The sequence below is a fragment of the Schistocerca cancellata genome, chromosome 4, assembly GCF_023864275.1.
Source record: "Schistocerca cancellata isolate TAMUIC-IGC-003103 chromosome 4, iqSchCanc2.1, whole genome shotgun sequence".
In the NCBI taxonomy this organism is placed as follows: domain Eukaryota; kingdom Metazoa; phylum Arthropoda; class Insecta; order Orthoptera; family Acrididae; genus Schistocerca; species Schistocerca cancellata.
In genome coordinates this window covers 881,039,285-881,053,990 of record NC_064629.1, presented here as the reverse complement: position 1 = coordinate 881,053,990, position 14,706 = coordinate 881,039,285, and the positions used below count along the sequence as shown (strand labels likewise).

General features: G+C 44.8%; 1 protein-coding gene across 1 annotated transcript in view; it reads left to right on the top strand.

The window, feature by feature from the left end:
- Positions 1-14,706, top strand: part of LOC126185038 (dihydropyrimidine dehydrogenase [NADP(+)]) — a 330,209-nt gene that overhangs the window by 169,928 nt on the left and 145,575 nt on the right. Inside the window, exon 8 of the mRNA XM_049927785.1 lies at positions 13,854-14,023. Within this exon, the coding sequence (XP_049783742.1) occupies positions 13,854-14,023 (170 nt within the window). The remainder of the gene's footprint in view (positions 1-13,853; positions 14,024-14,706) is intronic.

Sequence of the window (14,706 nt, the reverse complement as noted above, 5' to 3'; positions counted from 1 at the left end):
AGGCATACTCCACAACATTATTTTGAAACACCGTGTACAATGATTCTCAGTGGATACTTACGAAGGTGCACATCTTTAAAACAATATGTATTCTAATATTTTTGCCAAAGTAGCACCGTGTCACGTTTATCTAATATTTTTTCACGTGACTGTCAGGTGAATTGAAATGAAAGCATGTTACATATTTTTATAGAACGGCGAACAGTCAACGAGTTTCACACTTCGGTCGAAAAACTAACTAGCACGTTTTCTGTTCAAGTGCTGACGAATCGTAACCGTATCAGTGTCCCAGAAGATTGGAGGCTGGCTTGGCTCTGCGTCCAGCCTCCTCCCGCTTGTGCAGGAGAGGGAAAAGAGATTTTGCCAGTTATCACTGGTGTGAAGCCACTGAGACCTCGAATAACATCTCTGATCATGTTGTATAACGAAGTAGTGGTCTGCGGAACAAGAGGAACTGTAATAACGTGTTATTAGCTTTTTTTAAAGTTGCATAACAAGCGCACTGCTTTTGTTTTGTTTTTATTTATTAGCCTGGTTCCTTTCAGCAGAACTGCTGAGCAAAGAGAATGCCATCGTCATGCTTATGTTGCCTCTGTGGTAGCACGTCGCTACAGCTGCGAATTTCAAGGCGCGGGATCGACCTTGAAAATCAATCTGTGCTGGAACGACACGCACGCCAGAGAGTAATTACGTTATTATAACTGTTGTTAAGGCGAGCCCTCGCAGTACAGTTCGGCTCATGGGATACTCAGCTGTCGTGGACAGCAATTCTTTTATAACACAGAACTCCGGCGACTATCGCGGATTTTGAGAGCAAGTCAGTAAGTAAGGTAATTTTTTCTGCTCTGTAAGTTGACAGCACAGACTCAACAACGACATGTCCTCACCTCACTGTTGATCTTGCGCGGTAGCTTTGTTGTTTCACTGAATAGCTCTATTCACAGTTATTTCAAAGCATTGTATTATGAGCTCTCCGTCGCCCGTACGCACCAAGGAAGAAAGGAGGGGAGTGATTTGTTTTCCGACTTCTAAAGGAAGGGACAAACGCCGCATAGATTATTCACAGTGTAGCTGCTGTATGGTGACACTGAACGAAAAAAAATTTAGTAGTGGATAAATCGCTTTGAAAAACGATGTGTATATGTCTACGAAGGAGTGCATTCGGCAGGCCGTTCGCATTGAAAATGGACATTGTAAAACCCCAGTTCGTCTAAGCCCCTTTAATTAGCCTTGAACTGATGTTACTTCTCGTACCCTGACCAAGCTCACAGATCCCTTTATGAGCGTGGTTAAGCAGCGAAGACTGCAAACCTCAACGAGAAGAAACAGGGTCGCCATCAGTATTGCTCTTCCTAGGTTTTCTAAAGCGAACTGGAATTCGTCAGCTAACCTGACTGTTGATTGAATACTTAATACATAGCATTCAACGGGACAAGGGAAAATAATCCATGCACAAAAATTCATTCACACCTCACTCTCACCTAATCAAGATGTCGTTGTTGTGGTCTTCAGTCCTGAGACTAATCAAGATAACACTACTAATACAACAGGCCCACCTAACGCCAACTAATCATTTCCGCCGCTCTGTCTGGACCTGGGAAGATTCGTTCGGTGGGGTAGCTCTAAAATAATTCACCTCGAAGTACGAATTTCAACTATTTGAGGTTTTAATAATAAATCTTCAGTTAATCTGAAGTGCCGTAAATATTTCACTATGAATTTACATTATGCTCAATCGCACCTAACACAATGCTTTAAGCAGAGCGTCCCCTTAACATAGGTACTCACCAGCCTCGGAACGAACAACCACTACTGACCACGCTCCCGGTCTCAACAAAACCGACGCTACCCCGTCCCAACGCCGGATCCAGTCAGAGGCACAGCTTCCTCGACCCCGTGGCTGGGGTGTCTTTGTGGATGCTACTGAGCCTGGGACGCAGATTTTAGGTGACGGCAAGCTTGCCCACTACTCGTGCCACTCTCTCGGCCTCCTCGACCAACCTGACAATAACACCTGAAGCTTGAAAGGGGTAGACCTCTCTGTCCAGAACTGAGAGACTGAGAGACGGAAAGTTGGCCATCTTACACCAGAGCAGAAAATGATAAATGGAAATGAGCGTTTGGCGTCATTGGCCGGGAGGCCTCTTACGGGGCAAGTCCGGCCGCCTTCGTGCAAGTTTTATTACATTCGACGCCACATTGGGCGACCTGCGCGCCGGATGGGGATGAAACGATGACGAAGACAACACAACACCCAGTCCCTGAGCGGAGAAAATCCCCGACCCAGTCGGGAATCGAACCCGGACCCGTAGGACGGCAATCCGTCACGCTGACCACTTTTTTCATATTGTTCGTTGTTGGTCGTTGTGTTTGATCGTGGCGGACGTCACATGAGATCTGTTCAAATTCGTTTGTTGGTCCTTCCACTCAATTTTTTATTACAGACCAGTCAGCTATCGGGGCGGTCACCAAAGCAGAAGAGAAGCAGCTTGTGTGTTTTGAAGTTACTGGTAGCCGTTATTAGTAGTGGTTGTGGATACAGAGTCGTCTACTCAGAGCAGGCGACTCTTTACCACAATCAGTACTAATTACGGCTAACAGTAACTTCAAAACACACAATAAACTAATCATTCAAGGCATACATACCCTCTAACACTCAGACAGGAGGGAACATGTTGTTGTTGTGGTCTTCAGTCCAGAGACTGGTTTGATGCAGCTCTCCATGCTACTCTATCCTGTGCAAGCTTCTTCATCTCCCAGTGCCTAATGCAACCTACATCTTTCTGAATCTGTTTCGTGTATTCATCTCTTGGTCTCCCTCTACGATTTTTACCCTCCACGCTGCCCTCCAATACTAAATTGGTGATCCCTTGATGCCCCAGAATATGCCCTACCAACCGATCCCTTCTTCTAGTCAAGTTGTGCCACAAATTTCTCTTCTCTCTAATTCTATTCAATACCTCCTCATTAGTTATGTGATCTACCCAACCAATCTTCAGCATTCTTCTGTAGCACCACATTTCGAAAGCTTCTATCCTCTTCTTGTCTAAACTATTTATCGTCCACGTTTCACTTCCATACATGGCTACACTCCATACAAATACTTTCAGAAACGACTTCTGACACTTAAATCTATACTCGATATTAACAAATTTCTCTTCTTCAGAAACGCTTTCCTTGCCATTGCCAGTCTACATTTTATATCCTCTCTACCTCGACCATCATCAGTTATTTTGCTCCCCAAATAGCAAAACTCATTTAACACCTTAAGCGTATCATTTCCTAATCTGATTCCCTCAGCATTACCCGATTTAATTCGACTACATTCCATTATACTCGTTTTGCTTTTGTTGATGTTCATCTTATATCCCCCTTTCAAGACACTGTCCATTCCGTTCAGCTACTCTTCCAGGTCCTTTGCTGTCTCTGACACAATTACAATGTCATCGACGAACCTCAAAGTTTTTATTTCTTCTCCATGGATTTTAATTCCTACTCCAAATTTTTCTTTTGTTTCCTTTACTGCTTGCTCAATATACAGATTGAATAACATCTGGGATAGGCTACAACCCTGTCTCACTCCCTTCCCAACCATTGCTTCCCTTTCATGCCCCTCGACTCTTATAACTGCCATCAGTTTCTGTAAAAATTGTAAATAGCTTTTCGCTCCCTGTATTTTACCCCTGCCACCTTCAGAATTTGAAAGAGAGTATTCCAGTCAACATTGTCAAAAGTTTTCTCTAAGTCTACAAATGCTAGAAACGTAGGTTTGCCTTTCCCTAATCTATTTTCTAAGATCAGTCGTAGGGTCAGGGAACATACACTCCTGGAAATTGAAATAAGAACACCGTGAATTCATTGTCCCAGGAAGGGGAAACTTTATTGACACATTCCTGTGGTCAGATACATCACATGATCACACTGACAGAACCACAGGCACATAGACACAGGCAACAGAGCATGCACAATGTCGGCACTAGTACAGTGTATATCCACCTTTCGCAGCAATGCAGGCTGCTATTCTCCCATGGAGACGATCGTAGAGATGCTGGATGTAGTCCTGTGGAACGGCTTGCCATGCCATTTCCACCTGGCGCCTCAGTTGGACCAGCGTTCGTGCTGGACGTGCAGACCGCGTGAGACGACGCTTCATCCAGTCCCAAACATGCTCAATGGGGGACAGATCCGGAGATCTTGCTAGCCAGGGTAGTTGACTTACACCTTCTAGAGCACGTTGGGTGGCACGGGATACATGCGGACGTGCATTGTCCTGTTGGAACAGCAAGTTCCCTTGCCGGTCTAGGAATGGTAGAACGATGGGTTCGATGACGGTTTGGATGTACCGTGCACTATTCAGTGTCCCCTCGACGATCACCAGTGGTGTACGGCCAGTGTAGGAGATCGCTCCCCACACCATGATGCCGGGTGTTGGCCCTGTGTGCCTCGGTCGTATGCAGTCCTGATTGTGGCGCTCACCTGCACGGCGCCAAACACGCATACGACCATCATTGGCACCAAGGCAGAAGCGACTCTCATCGCTGAAGACGACACGTCTCCATTCGTCCCTCCATTCACGCCTGTCGCGACACCACTGGAGGCAGGCTGCACGATGTTGGGGCGTGAGCGGAAGACGGCCTAACGGTGTGCGGGACCGTAGCCCAGCTTCATGGAGACGGTTGCGAATGGTCCTCGCCGATACCCCAGGAGCAACAGTGTCCCTAATTTGCTGGGAAGTGGCGGTGCGGTCCCCTACGGCACTGTGTAGGATCCTACGGTCTTGGCGTGCATCCGTGCGTCGCTGCGGTCCAGTCCCAGGTCGACGGGCACGTGCACCTTCCGCCGACCACTGGCGACAACATCGATGTACTGTGGAGACCTCACGCCCCACGTGTTGAGCAATTCGGCGGTACGTCCACCCGGCCTCCCGCATGCCCACTATACGCCCTCGCTCAAAGTCCGTCAATTGCACATACGGTTCACGTCCACGCTGTCGCGGCATGCTACCAGTGTTAAAGACTGCGATGGAGCTCCGTATGCCACGGCAAACTGGCTGACACTGACGGCGGCGGTGCACAAATGCTGCGCAGCTAGCGCCGTTCGACGGCCAACACCGCGGTTCCTGGTGTGTCCGCTGTGCCGTGCGTGTGATCATTGCTTGTACAGCCCTCTCGCAGTGTCCGGAGCAAGTATGGTGGGTCTGACACACCGGTGTCAATGTGTTCTTTTCTCCATTTCCAGGAGTGTATATTTACAGAATTTAATTATGACATGAAATTTCTACTTGATCATTGGGTAACGGTCACAGACGGCAACCTACACTGGCGTCAAACATGAACAGTCTCATCTAATGCGTTCTGCTCAGCCTCCTCAAGGGAGTGTGGGGAACATTCAGTGAAATAAGACATGGAAGGTGTCCGGGAGACACCGTCACTGGCAATAGCTTTATGGAGCGACTCCATTGAGTCGTTTCAACAGGAACATCGAGACAGTTGCTCGAAACATGGAAGAAGGTTGCCACTACTTAGGAGTCGCGGTAAACATGGCAATATGCCGATGGTGTGTTACAAGCTAGTGGAGGTATTCATGTATCGAGCCGTGTACACGACATGAAATTATAGAATATTTCACATGAGTTGAACATTAGCTGTGGTTTAACATTTGCAATCATTCCTGATTCTTGTCACCATCGAAAGTTTGTACTCCATGCGTACCACACCAGCCGACACATACAAACAGGATCGTTTGGAAATGTCGTAATCAGTTTAAGGTGTTTTGAACATGAACAAAAAGACTTTCTCAGTCACATATTAACCGATGATGAGACGTGAGTCAAACATTAAGAATTACAGATAATCGGGAGAGAATAATGTGGAAATATCCGTCTTCGCCTAGAGCAAAGAAGTTCAGAGGTGAAGCTTTTGCAGGAAAGTTGAGGATGACTGTGTTTTGGGATATGTAAGGTCCGTTGTTGATGCATTACTCTCCCAAAAATCGATCTGTGAACAGTTACAGCTAATGTGAGCTACAGCGAGATATGAAGTCCAAAATCAAAACGAAGAGGAGAGGGTAGATTTATGAAGGGGTGATATTCCTACAGGGTAATTCTCGCTCTCATACAGATGGGGAAACAATCTGTTGCACTAAAAATCTTGATTTTGTGCTACTGAAGCACCCACCTTACAATCCTGATTTACCTACAAGTGAGATCCACCTTTTTGGTCTGACGAATCCAAGTTTTCATCGGATGATGAGTTTGTGGAGGCATTGCAAAAGTGGGTGTGCACGATGCCACAAATCTTTTTACAGGGCGAAGTTAGGAAGCTTGTCAAGGGGTAGACCAAGATTTTACAGGTTGAGGGAGATTGTTTGGAAAAATTATGTTACTTGCAGTGATTTTTTCCAAATAAAACGTTTGTTTTTAAACATCGCCTTTACTTTATGAATTCTCTTCGCATAACAGCGGACAAACGTTCCACGCGGCAGAAAATGACTCGTCAGTTCAGTGCTGGATACTGAATGGTGTTCAAACCCGCGTCCGACCATCCTGATTTAGGTTTTCCGTGATTTCCCTAAATCCCTTCAGGCAAATTCCAGGATCGTTCCTTTGAAAGGGAATCCGATGGGACCGATGACCTCGCTGTTTGGTCCTCTCCCCCCCTCCCCCCCCCCCCAAACCAACAAACCAACCAACCAATAAATGGTGAGAAGTCATACCACCCCAGCGCACAGCCCATACTTGTACTTCTACTCACAGCTTGTCACATGGTAAAAAGACTGCCACGTGCACTGAACACCGCCACTGGATGCTCGAAGCATGGATGAAGATTGACAGTACTTACGAGTCGCAGTAGACATTGTGAGATTCCGATGGTGTGATACAAGCCACATGAAATGGGCCACCTGCTGCAGCTTTCGAGCGTCCCAGATTTTCTCACTAGGGTTAAGGTCATGTGACTTTGGAGGCAGTAGAGACACAGTCATGTCCGCGGAGTGATCCTCAACTTATCTTGAGAAATTTGGGAGTGATGAAGTAGTGTGCTTTCTAACTGGTGCCAAAGGCCGGCGGCAGAGTGGTGTAGGCGGGAAACGAAAGCACATTATCGATCAGCAGGCTCCTGTTCCGCTCGTCGGTAAGAGACGCTAGCAGCCATTCAGTGACTCCACTTCTCACGCAAACATTGCCTATCCAAGAAAACTTCAGCACCTACTCCTTGGCGTCTCCTCATATCTTAATCTACGTACTCGAACCTAGACAACAATTTGTACTATGTCTTGTCAGTCTGGCCAACCTTTTGACATGTTTTGGAAGTCCAACACTGGTGTTCCTAAGACCATTCTTATCTGCGTGACGTGTGGTCAGCAGACGTGTAAACCTGGGGTGGTGGGTTATCTACCCTACAACATGTTGAGTGTTTGCGTGCCATAAATATTCGCCGGTTCTTGTTACTCAGCAATGAATTAGCGAGTATTTAGCTGCACCGTAGCCCGTCTGCGCGATTGTACGGTCCGTGATGTCCGACTCATTCATCAGCGCCTTCAGATGACTCCCGCGTCGGTGGACTTGTCTGACCCGTGGAACTCACGCTACTGCCTAGAGAGGAGGTGCTTCAAAATCCCAATATCTGTGCGATCTCTGCAAATGAGTGTCCTATAGGTCAGGCACTAACATCTGTTGTTGTTTTGGTCCTGGTTTGACGCAGTTCTCCATGCTCGCCTGTTCTGCGCAAGTCACTTCATCTCTGCATAACTACGGCAAACAGTCTATTTGAGCCTGCTTACTGTAGTTGACTTTGGTCCCTCTCCACAATTTTTACCCCCGACACCTCCCTCCATTAACAAATTAGATATTCCTTGATGCCACAGGTTGTCTCCTGTTAATCTGTCTCTTTTTTTAGACAAGTTTTGCCCCCGAATCGATTAAGCACATCTTCATAGGTTATACTTTCTACCCATCTTTTTTTTTTATCGTCAGCATTTTTCTGCAACGACATATTTGAATAGTACCTATAATCTTCTAGTCTGTAATGTTTATCTCCCACGTTTCACTTCCGTATAAGGACACACTCGAGACTAATAATTTCAGAAACGCTTACTAACACTTAAATTAATGTTGGCTATTAATATTATTCTTATTTTCAGAGAAGTTTTCCTCACTATTGCCTATCTACATTTTATATCCTCTTTACTTCTGTCTCGTCAGTTATTTTTGCTGCCCAATAGTAAAACTCGTCTGCTGCCTTTAGTGTCTCATTCCCTAACCTAATTGCATCAGTACCACTTGATTAAGTTCGACTACACTACATGACTTTCGAATGGTTTCCAAGTCCTTTGCCATTTGCGTCAGAACTACAGTTTCATCAGCAAACCTCAGAGTTTTTGAAACTCTCTATAGCATTAAAACTATGTACCAGACTGGGACATCAACCAAGAACCTTTCTTCCCGTGGGTAAGACTCTTAGCGACTGAGCATGCCCAGGCACAACTTCCGCCAGTACCTTTCTCCTACTTTACAAACTGTCGGATCTGTCGATCTAGCGATAAATCGCGTACCAGGAAATTCAGTGAACGCAGTTGGACCATGGAAAGTCTTAGTTTGCCCTTGGCCTTCAGCTCGCAACAATTTGAGGAGTCGTCAGGAACGAGACGTGGGTTGGATGTAATGTTGTTCCCCTTCCCCCGAATGGATAACTTGTGTAGATCAGAGATAAACAAGCAGCTGAAGTGGCGTCCAATTGAAAGACTTGCATCCGACCATTTAAGTACACTTTTCAAACTTTACATAGCAGCGTTATCACTCTGCTGTGCGCCGCTCGGGATTAGCCGAGCGGTCTTAGGCGCTGCAGTCATGGACTGTGCGGCTGGTCCCGGCGGAGGTTCGAGTCCTCCCTCGGGCATGGGTGTGTGTGTTTGTCCTTAGGATATAATTTAGGTTAAGTAGTGTGTAAGCTTAGGGACTGATGACCTTAGCAGTTAAGCCCCATAAGATTTCACACACATTTGAACTCTGCCTGAGATCGACTGTCACACCGATGACCAGTGGAAGAGGAGACTAGGTCCAGTCACGTGACACGCCGAACTGTTGCATACTCAGTGCTGAGAGGAGAGCTACTCCCCAGTACACTTTTTTTTCAGTTGTTGTTGTTGTTGTTGTTGTTGTTGTGGTCTTCAGTCCTGACACTGGTTTGATGCAGCTCTCCATGCTACTCTATCCTGTGCAACCTTTTTCATCTCCCAGTACCTACTGCAACCTACATCTTTCTGAATCTGCTCAGTGTATTCATCTCTTGGTCTCCCTCTACGATTTTTACCCTCCACGCTGCCCTCCAACACTAAACTGGTGATCCCTTGATGCCTCAGAACATGTCCTACCAACCGATCCCTTCTTCTAGTCAAGTTGTGCCACAAACTTCTCTTCTCCCCAATCCTATTCAATACTTCCTCATTAGTTATGTGATCTACCCATCTAATCTTCAGCATTATTCTGTAGCACTACATCTCGAAAGCTTCTACTATCTTCTTGTCCAAACTATTTATCGTCCATGTTTCACTTCCATACATGGCTACACTCCGTACAAATACTTTCAGAAACGACTTCCTGACACTTAATCCTATACTCGATGTTAACAAATTTCTCTTCTTCAGAAACGCTTTCCTTGCCATTGCCAGTCTACATTTTATATCCTCTCTACTTCGACCATCATCAGTTATTTTGCTCCCCAAATAGCAAAACTCATTTACTACTTTAAGTGTCTCATTTCCTAATCTAATTCCCTGAGCATCACCCGACTTAATTGGAATACATTCCATTATCCTGGTTTTGCTTTTGATGATATTCATCTTATATCCTCCTTTCAAGACACTATCCATTCCGTTCAACTGCTCTTCCAAGTCCTTTTGCTGTCTCTGACAGAATTACAATGTCATCGGCGAACCTCAAAGTTTTTATTTCTTCTCCATGGATTTTAATACCTACTCCGAATTTTTCTTTTGTTTCCTTCACTGCTTGTTCAGTATATAAATTGAATAACATCGGGGAAAGGCTACAACCCTGTCTCACTCCCTTCCCAACCACTGCTTCCCTTTCATACCCCTCGACTCTTATAACTGCCATCTGGTTTCTGTACAAATTGTAAATAGCCTTTCGCTCCCAGTACTTTACTTCTGCCACCTTCAGAATTTGAAAGAGAGTATTCCAGTCAGCATTGTCAAAAGCTTTCTCTAAGTCTACAAATGCTAGAAACGTAGGTTTGCCTTTCCTTAATCTAGCTTCTAAGATAAGTCGTAGGGTCAGTATTGCCTCACGTGTTCCCATATTTCTACGGAATCCAAACTGATCTTCCCCGACGTCGGCTTCTATTAGTTTTTCCATTCGTCTGTACAGAATTCGTGTTAGTATTTTGCAGCCGTGATTTATTAAACTGATAGTTCGGTTATTTTCACATCTGTCAGCACCTGCTTTTTTTGGGATTGGAATTATTATATTCTTCTTGAAGTCTGAGGGTATTTCGCCTGTCTCATACATCTTGCTCACCAGATGGTAGAGTTTTGTCAGGACTGGCTCTCCCAAGGCTGTCAGTAGTTCTAATGGAATGTTGTCTACTCCTGGAGCTTTGTTTCGACTCAAGTCTTTCAGTGCTCTGTCAAACTCTTCACGCAGTATCATATCTCCCATTTCATCTTCATCTACATCCTCTTCCATTTCCAAAATATTGTCCTCAAGTACATCGCCCCTGTATAGACCTTCTATATACTCCTTCCACCTTTCTGCTTTCCCTTCTTTGCTTAGAACTGGGTTCCCATCTGAGCTCTTGATATTCATAAAAGTGGTTCTCTTTTCTCCAAAGGTCTCTTTAATTTTCCTGTGGGCAGTATCTATCTTACCCCTAGTGAGATAAGCCTCTACATCCTTACATTTGTCCTCTAGCCATCCCTGCTTAGCCATTTTGCACTTCCTATCGATCTCATTTTTGAGACGTTTGTATTCCTTTTTGCCTGCTTCATTTACCGCATTTTTATATTTTCTCCTTTCATCAATTAAATTCAATATTTCTTCTGTTACCCAAGGATTTCTGCTAGCCCTCGTCTTTTTACCTACTTGATCCTCTGCTGCCTTCACTACTTCATCCCTCAAAGCTACCCATTCTTCTTCTACTCTATTTCTTTCCCCCATTCTTTTCAATTGTTCCCTTATGCTCTCCCTGAAACTCTGTACAACCTCTGGTTTAGTCAGTTTATCCAGGTCCCATCTCCTTAAATTCCCACCTTTTTGCAGTTTCTTCAGTTTTAATCTACAGTTCATAACCAATAGATTGTGGTCAGAGTCCACATCTGCCCCTGGAAATGTCTTACAATTCAAAATCTGGTTCCTAAATCTCTGTCTTACCATTATATAATTTTTTTCAGTAGCTGCTTATTTTTTATGACCCACCGTCTAATTTTTTTATGGTGGGTCGTATGTTGCCACTTAGCCGCTGTGACTGGGTCTGGGTTCCGGAGTGACTGAAAGTAACACCACACCGGCTGCCGTCCCCACTCACACCGTTGCCCTTGTCCCGCCACGTGGAGGCGGGCTCTATTTGTTTACATCCATTTGATATCTTTTTTGTGCAGCATTAGAAAAACTTATTGAAAGGATACAGTACCGCCCGATATTGAAAATAGGTACAACATTCTTCGTTATTCTTGTCATAACAACATATTTTTTGTAATAATAACTCAATTTCACTTAATACACCGAAGCCGGATACCAGTGTAGTAAAGAAGGATAATTTATTTATCTAACTGATCACATGTGCACTCCCACAAAATAAATCCCTACATCCAATTTGGTGAGATCTGTGAAATGAATGAATGTATGGTCGTCTGCTAACCACAGATAGTGAATGTGAATATATGATCATCTTTGAGACGGTCCTTTGGTCACCTTTTCTTGGAACCAAAGAGATGAAATTTACCGGAGCTTTGAGCGCCTGAAATGTGGCTTACCAATACGGTAGCAAGGTGCTCCCCCACTTCGGCAGAGGTGCGAGATGACCTGAAGAACGGCCATGTTTTCAGCATTCTGGCGCTGGATCTTGTGTTGGTAAGACCTGTCTTAGGTGTGCGCCGTAAAGACAAAAGAGTGGATAGATTGGTATGCATGTGGAATACTTATGAGTAGTCTGGAATAATAATTTCTCTATTTCAGGAACTTTTGTGGGGCGAATTAAATGTCAGGCAGATAATATTAAGGGGATCGTAGTAATCTTCGGAAGTGACCAACGGTCACAATGAAATCACGTGTAGCAATAAGTTGAAATACTTCCGAGTGCTAAAGTTAAGCTGAATTACTGGCGTGTGTACTATAAGTTGGAAATATTTAAGAAATGGCGTGTGCAGGACTTGAGATTAGAGACGAGTACTTCCACGTGGTGAGTACTGTATGAGTCTCAATCTGTGTATGAGACAAAGGATAAGGAGAAGTACTCGTCCATGGTATCAGTTGAGGACTCGCGTGTGTGATGAATTTGTTCTTAATATTACTTTGCGTGTTATGTTTCCGTGTGACGCTTGATTCAAACTATAATACTCTGAGAGTGAAGCAAGGTGAGTCAGCCGTCTATCCAGCAACGCCACTTGGCTTGCATTGCACAGGAAGACGTGCATATATCCTCCAGAGTTCATAGTAGGAAAGAAAAGTTACGAAGTGGGGCAGTGTCGTGTGAAACTGGAATGAACGTTAATTGAAGTGGGAAAGCTGAAAGTGATGTGATTATAACATTGTGACTATTCCTTGTGTTGTATTCCATGTTGCCAGTGTGGTGTATTTCATGTAATTTAAGTATGTGTGGTTTGCATGGGAGAGTAGCAAGATAGGTTCAGAGGCAGTGGGTTATGCATGTTCCTTTTTGTACCGCTCGGTCTGGAGGATAGTTTCGTGCTGATATTTGTGAGAGTCAAAGTGTGAGATATAGCAAAAGATCCACCATCCTATCCAGAAAGTGCACTGTAGTGTTAGATAATTACGAGACCGTAAGACAGAGAATCACCAACGTAAAGCCATGCCCACTGGGCGGAGTTTCTCATGTGCAATTGTTGTAGAAAATGTACTGATGTGTTTAGGTTATAGAATTTATCGGAATAAAAAAGATAGTGAAAAGAAAAAGATTGGTGGCCTTTTCCTTCGAATAGTATGTTGTCATGATATCCAGAATTTATAATGTGTGCGCCATTCATATTCAGTGCGATGGCCACGTGTTGATCAAAGCCGTTAAATAAGAAAGAAAATGTGGTATTGCCAGTACGTAGTGAACAGTCAGAGTTGTGTAAATTACTAATAGTCAGATGTGCGTTTTCGTTTCCGTTGCGTAATATTAAAACAGGAGAATAACTTGTAACTTAATTGTGAGTACTAGAGTTCATGTTACTCGATAAATAAGAATGAGTCCACTCGCTTGGCAGACCACTCATCTTGCAGGCCTGACTGCTTGATGCCACAGTATGAGCAAGGCATGCGGGTGCCTCTCATTATAACTAATACAAATTCAAGTGAGATATTAATAAACAAAACGGAATTAAATATTTAGAAAGAAGGAAGGGAGAGAATTGAGTAGAGAAGAGATAGGTATAATGTTGACGGTCACCTGGTTGTGGGCGGCGGCCCGGGTCTTGGAATGACCCTCAAGACGCTGGCCGTCGTTCACCATGCCTTTAACATCTACCATCCTAAAAACTAACTTAACTAGAAGAGATTAGGGTACGTTAAAGCTAGAAACTAAGACTAAGACCTTTACGTCGAGCGTGTCCCCAGTACAGCAACCTCTTGGTGGTCAGTGGAGTCGCTCCTCTACTTCAGCCTCGCTGGGCTGTTGCAGGCATGTGCTGCCAGGGAGCGCGCCTGCCGGAGCTGCGTGGCGTGGTGACGGTGCTGGGCGCCGGAGACACAGCCTTCGACTGCGCCACTTCCGCCCTGCGCTGCGGCGCACGCAAGGTCTTCGTCGTCTTTCGAAAGGGCTTCCGCAACATCCGAGCCGTGCCCGAAGAGGTAAGTCCGAACACAATTCCCTACCTTCTACTTAAAAGGGACACCGATTGGGAAACGTCGATTATTGATTGGTGGAATAAAGAATTTTAGATCTTTAGGACTCAGTACACGCTACGGAACCAACACTCTCCAGACAGCCGCTGAAAACGCAGTGTATGCACCTGAGAGTCTGTAACAGCAGGAACAACACGTCAACTCATCGGAATATTTTCCCTCTGTATGAATATCATTGCAGAAGCTGAGACCCCGGTCATTCTGTCAGAAAAATTTCATAGAAGGTGCTCCGAATAAACTATCGCCGCAAATAAATGAAAACCTTACGTGAAAATTATGTTTTTTTTCCACAGCACGAAAACATTCTTTGTGCCTTTCTAACTAAGCACACCAAACAAAAAATTAGTCACCACCAGGAGACATGACGCTATCACCGTGTAACACTGCCTCTAGACTTAATAATGGCCTCAATTCGGCGAGAAAGAGATCCATGAGACTTTTTTTCAGGTATGCTACATCCAACGGAACACGCTCTTTGGTGATTAGATCCTACAGATCTCCAAATTGTGGTGATGTTTATTGCTACGTTTCACAAGATATTCCAAGTAGTCACAGACCAAGATGGCGTGATTTAGAGGTTGCGATAGAGTGCCTGAGTGTTCGTCAACCCAGGAACATACAGGGTGCGT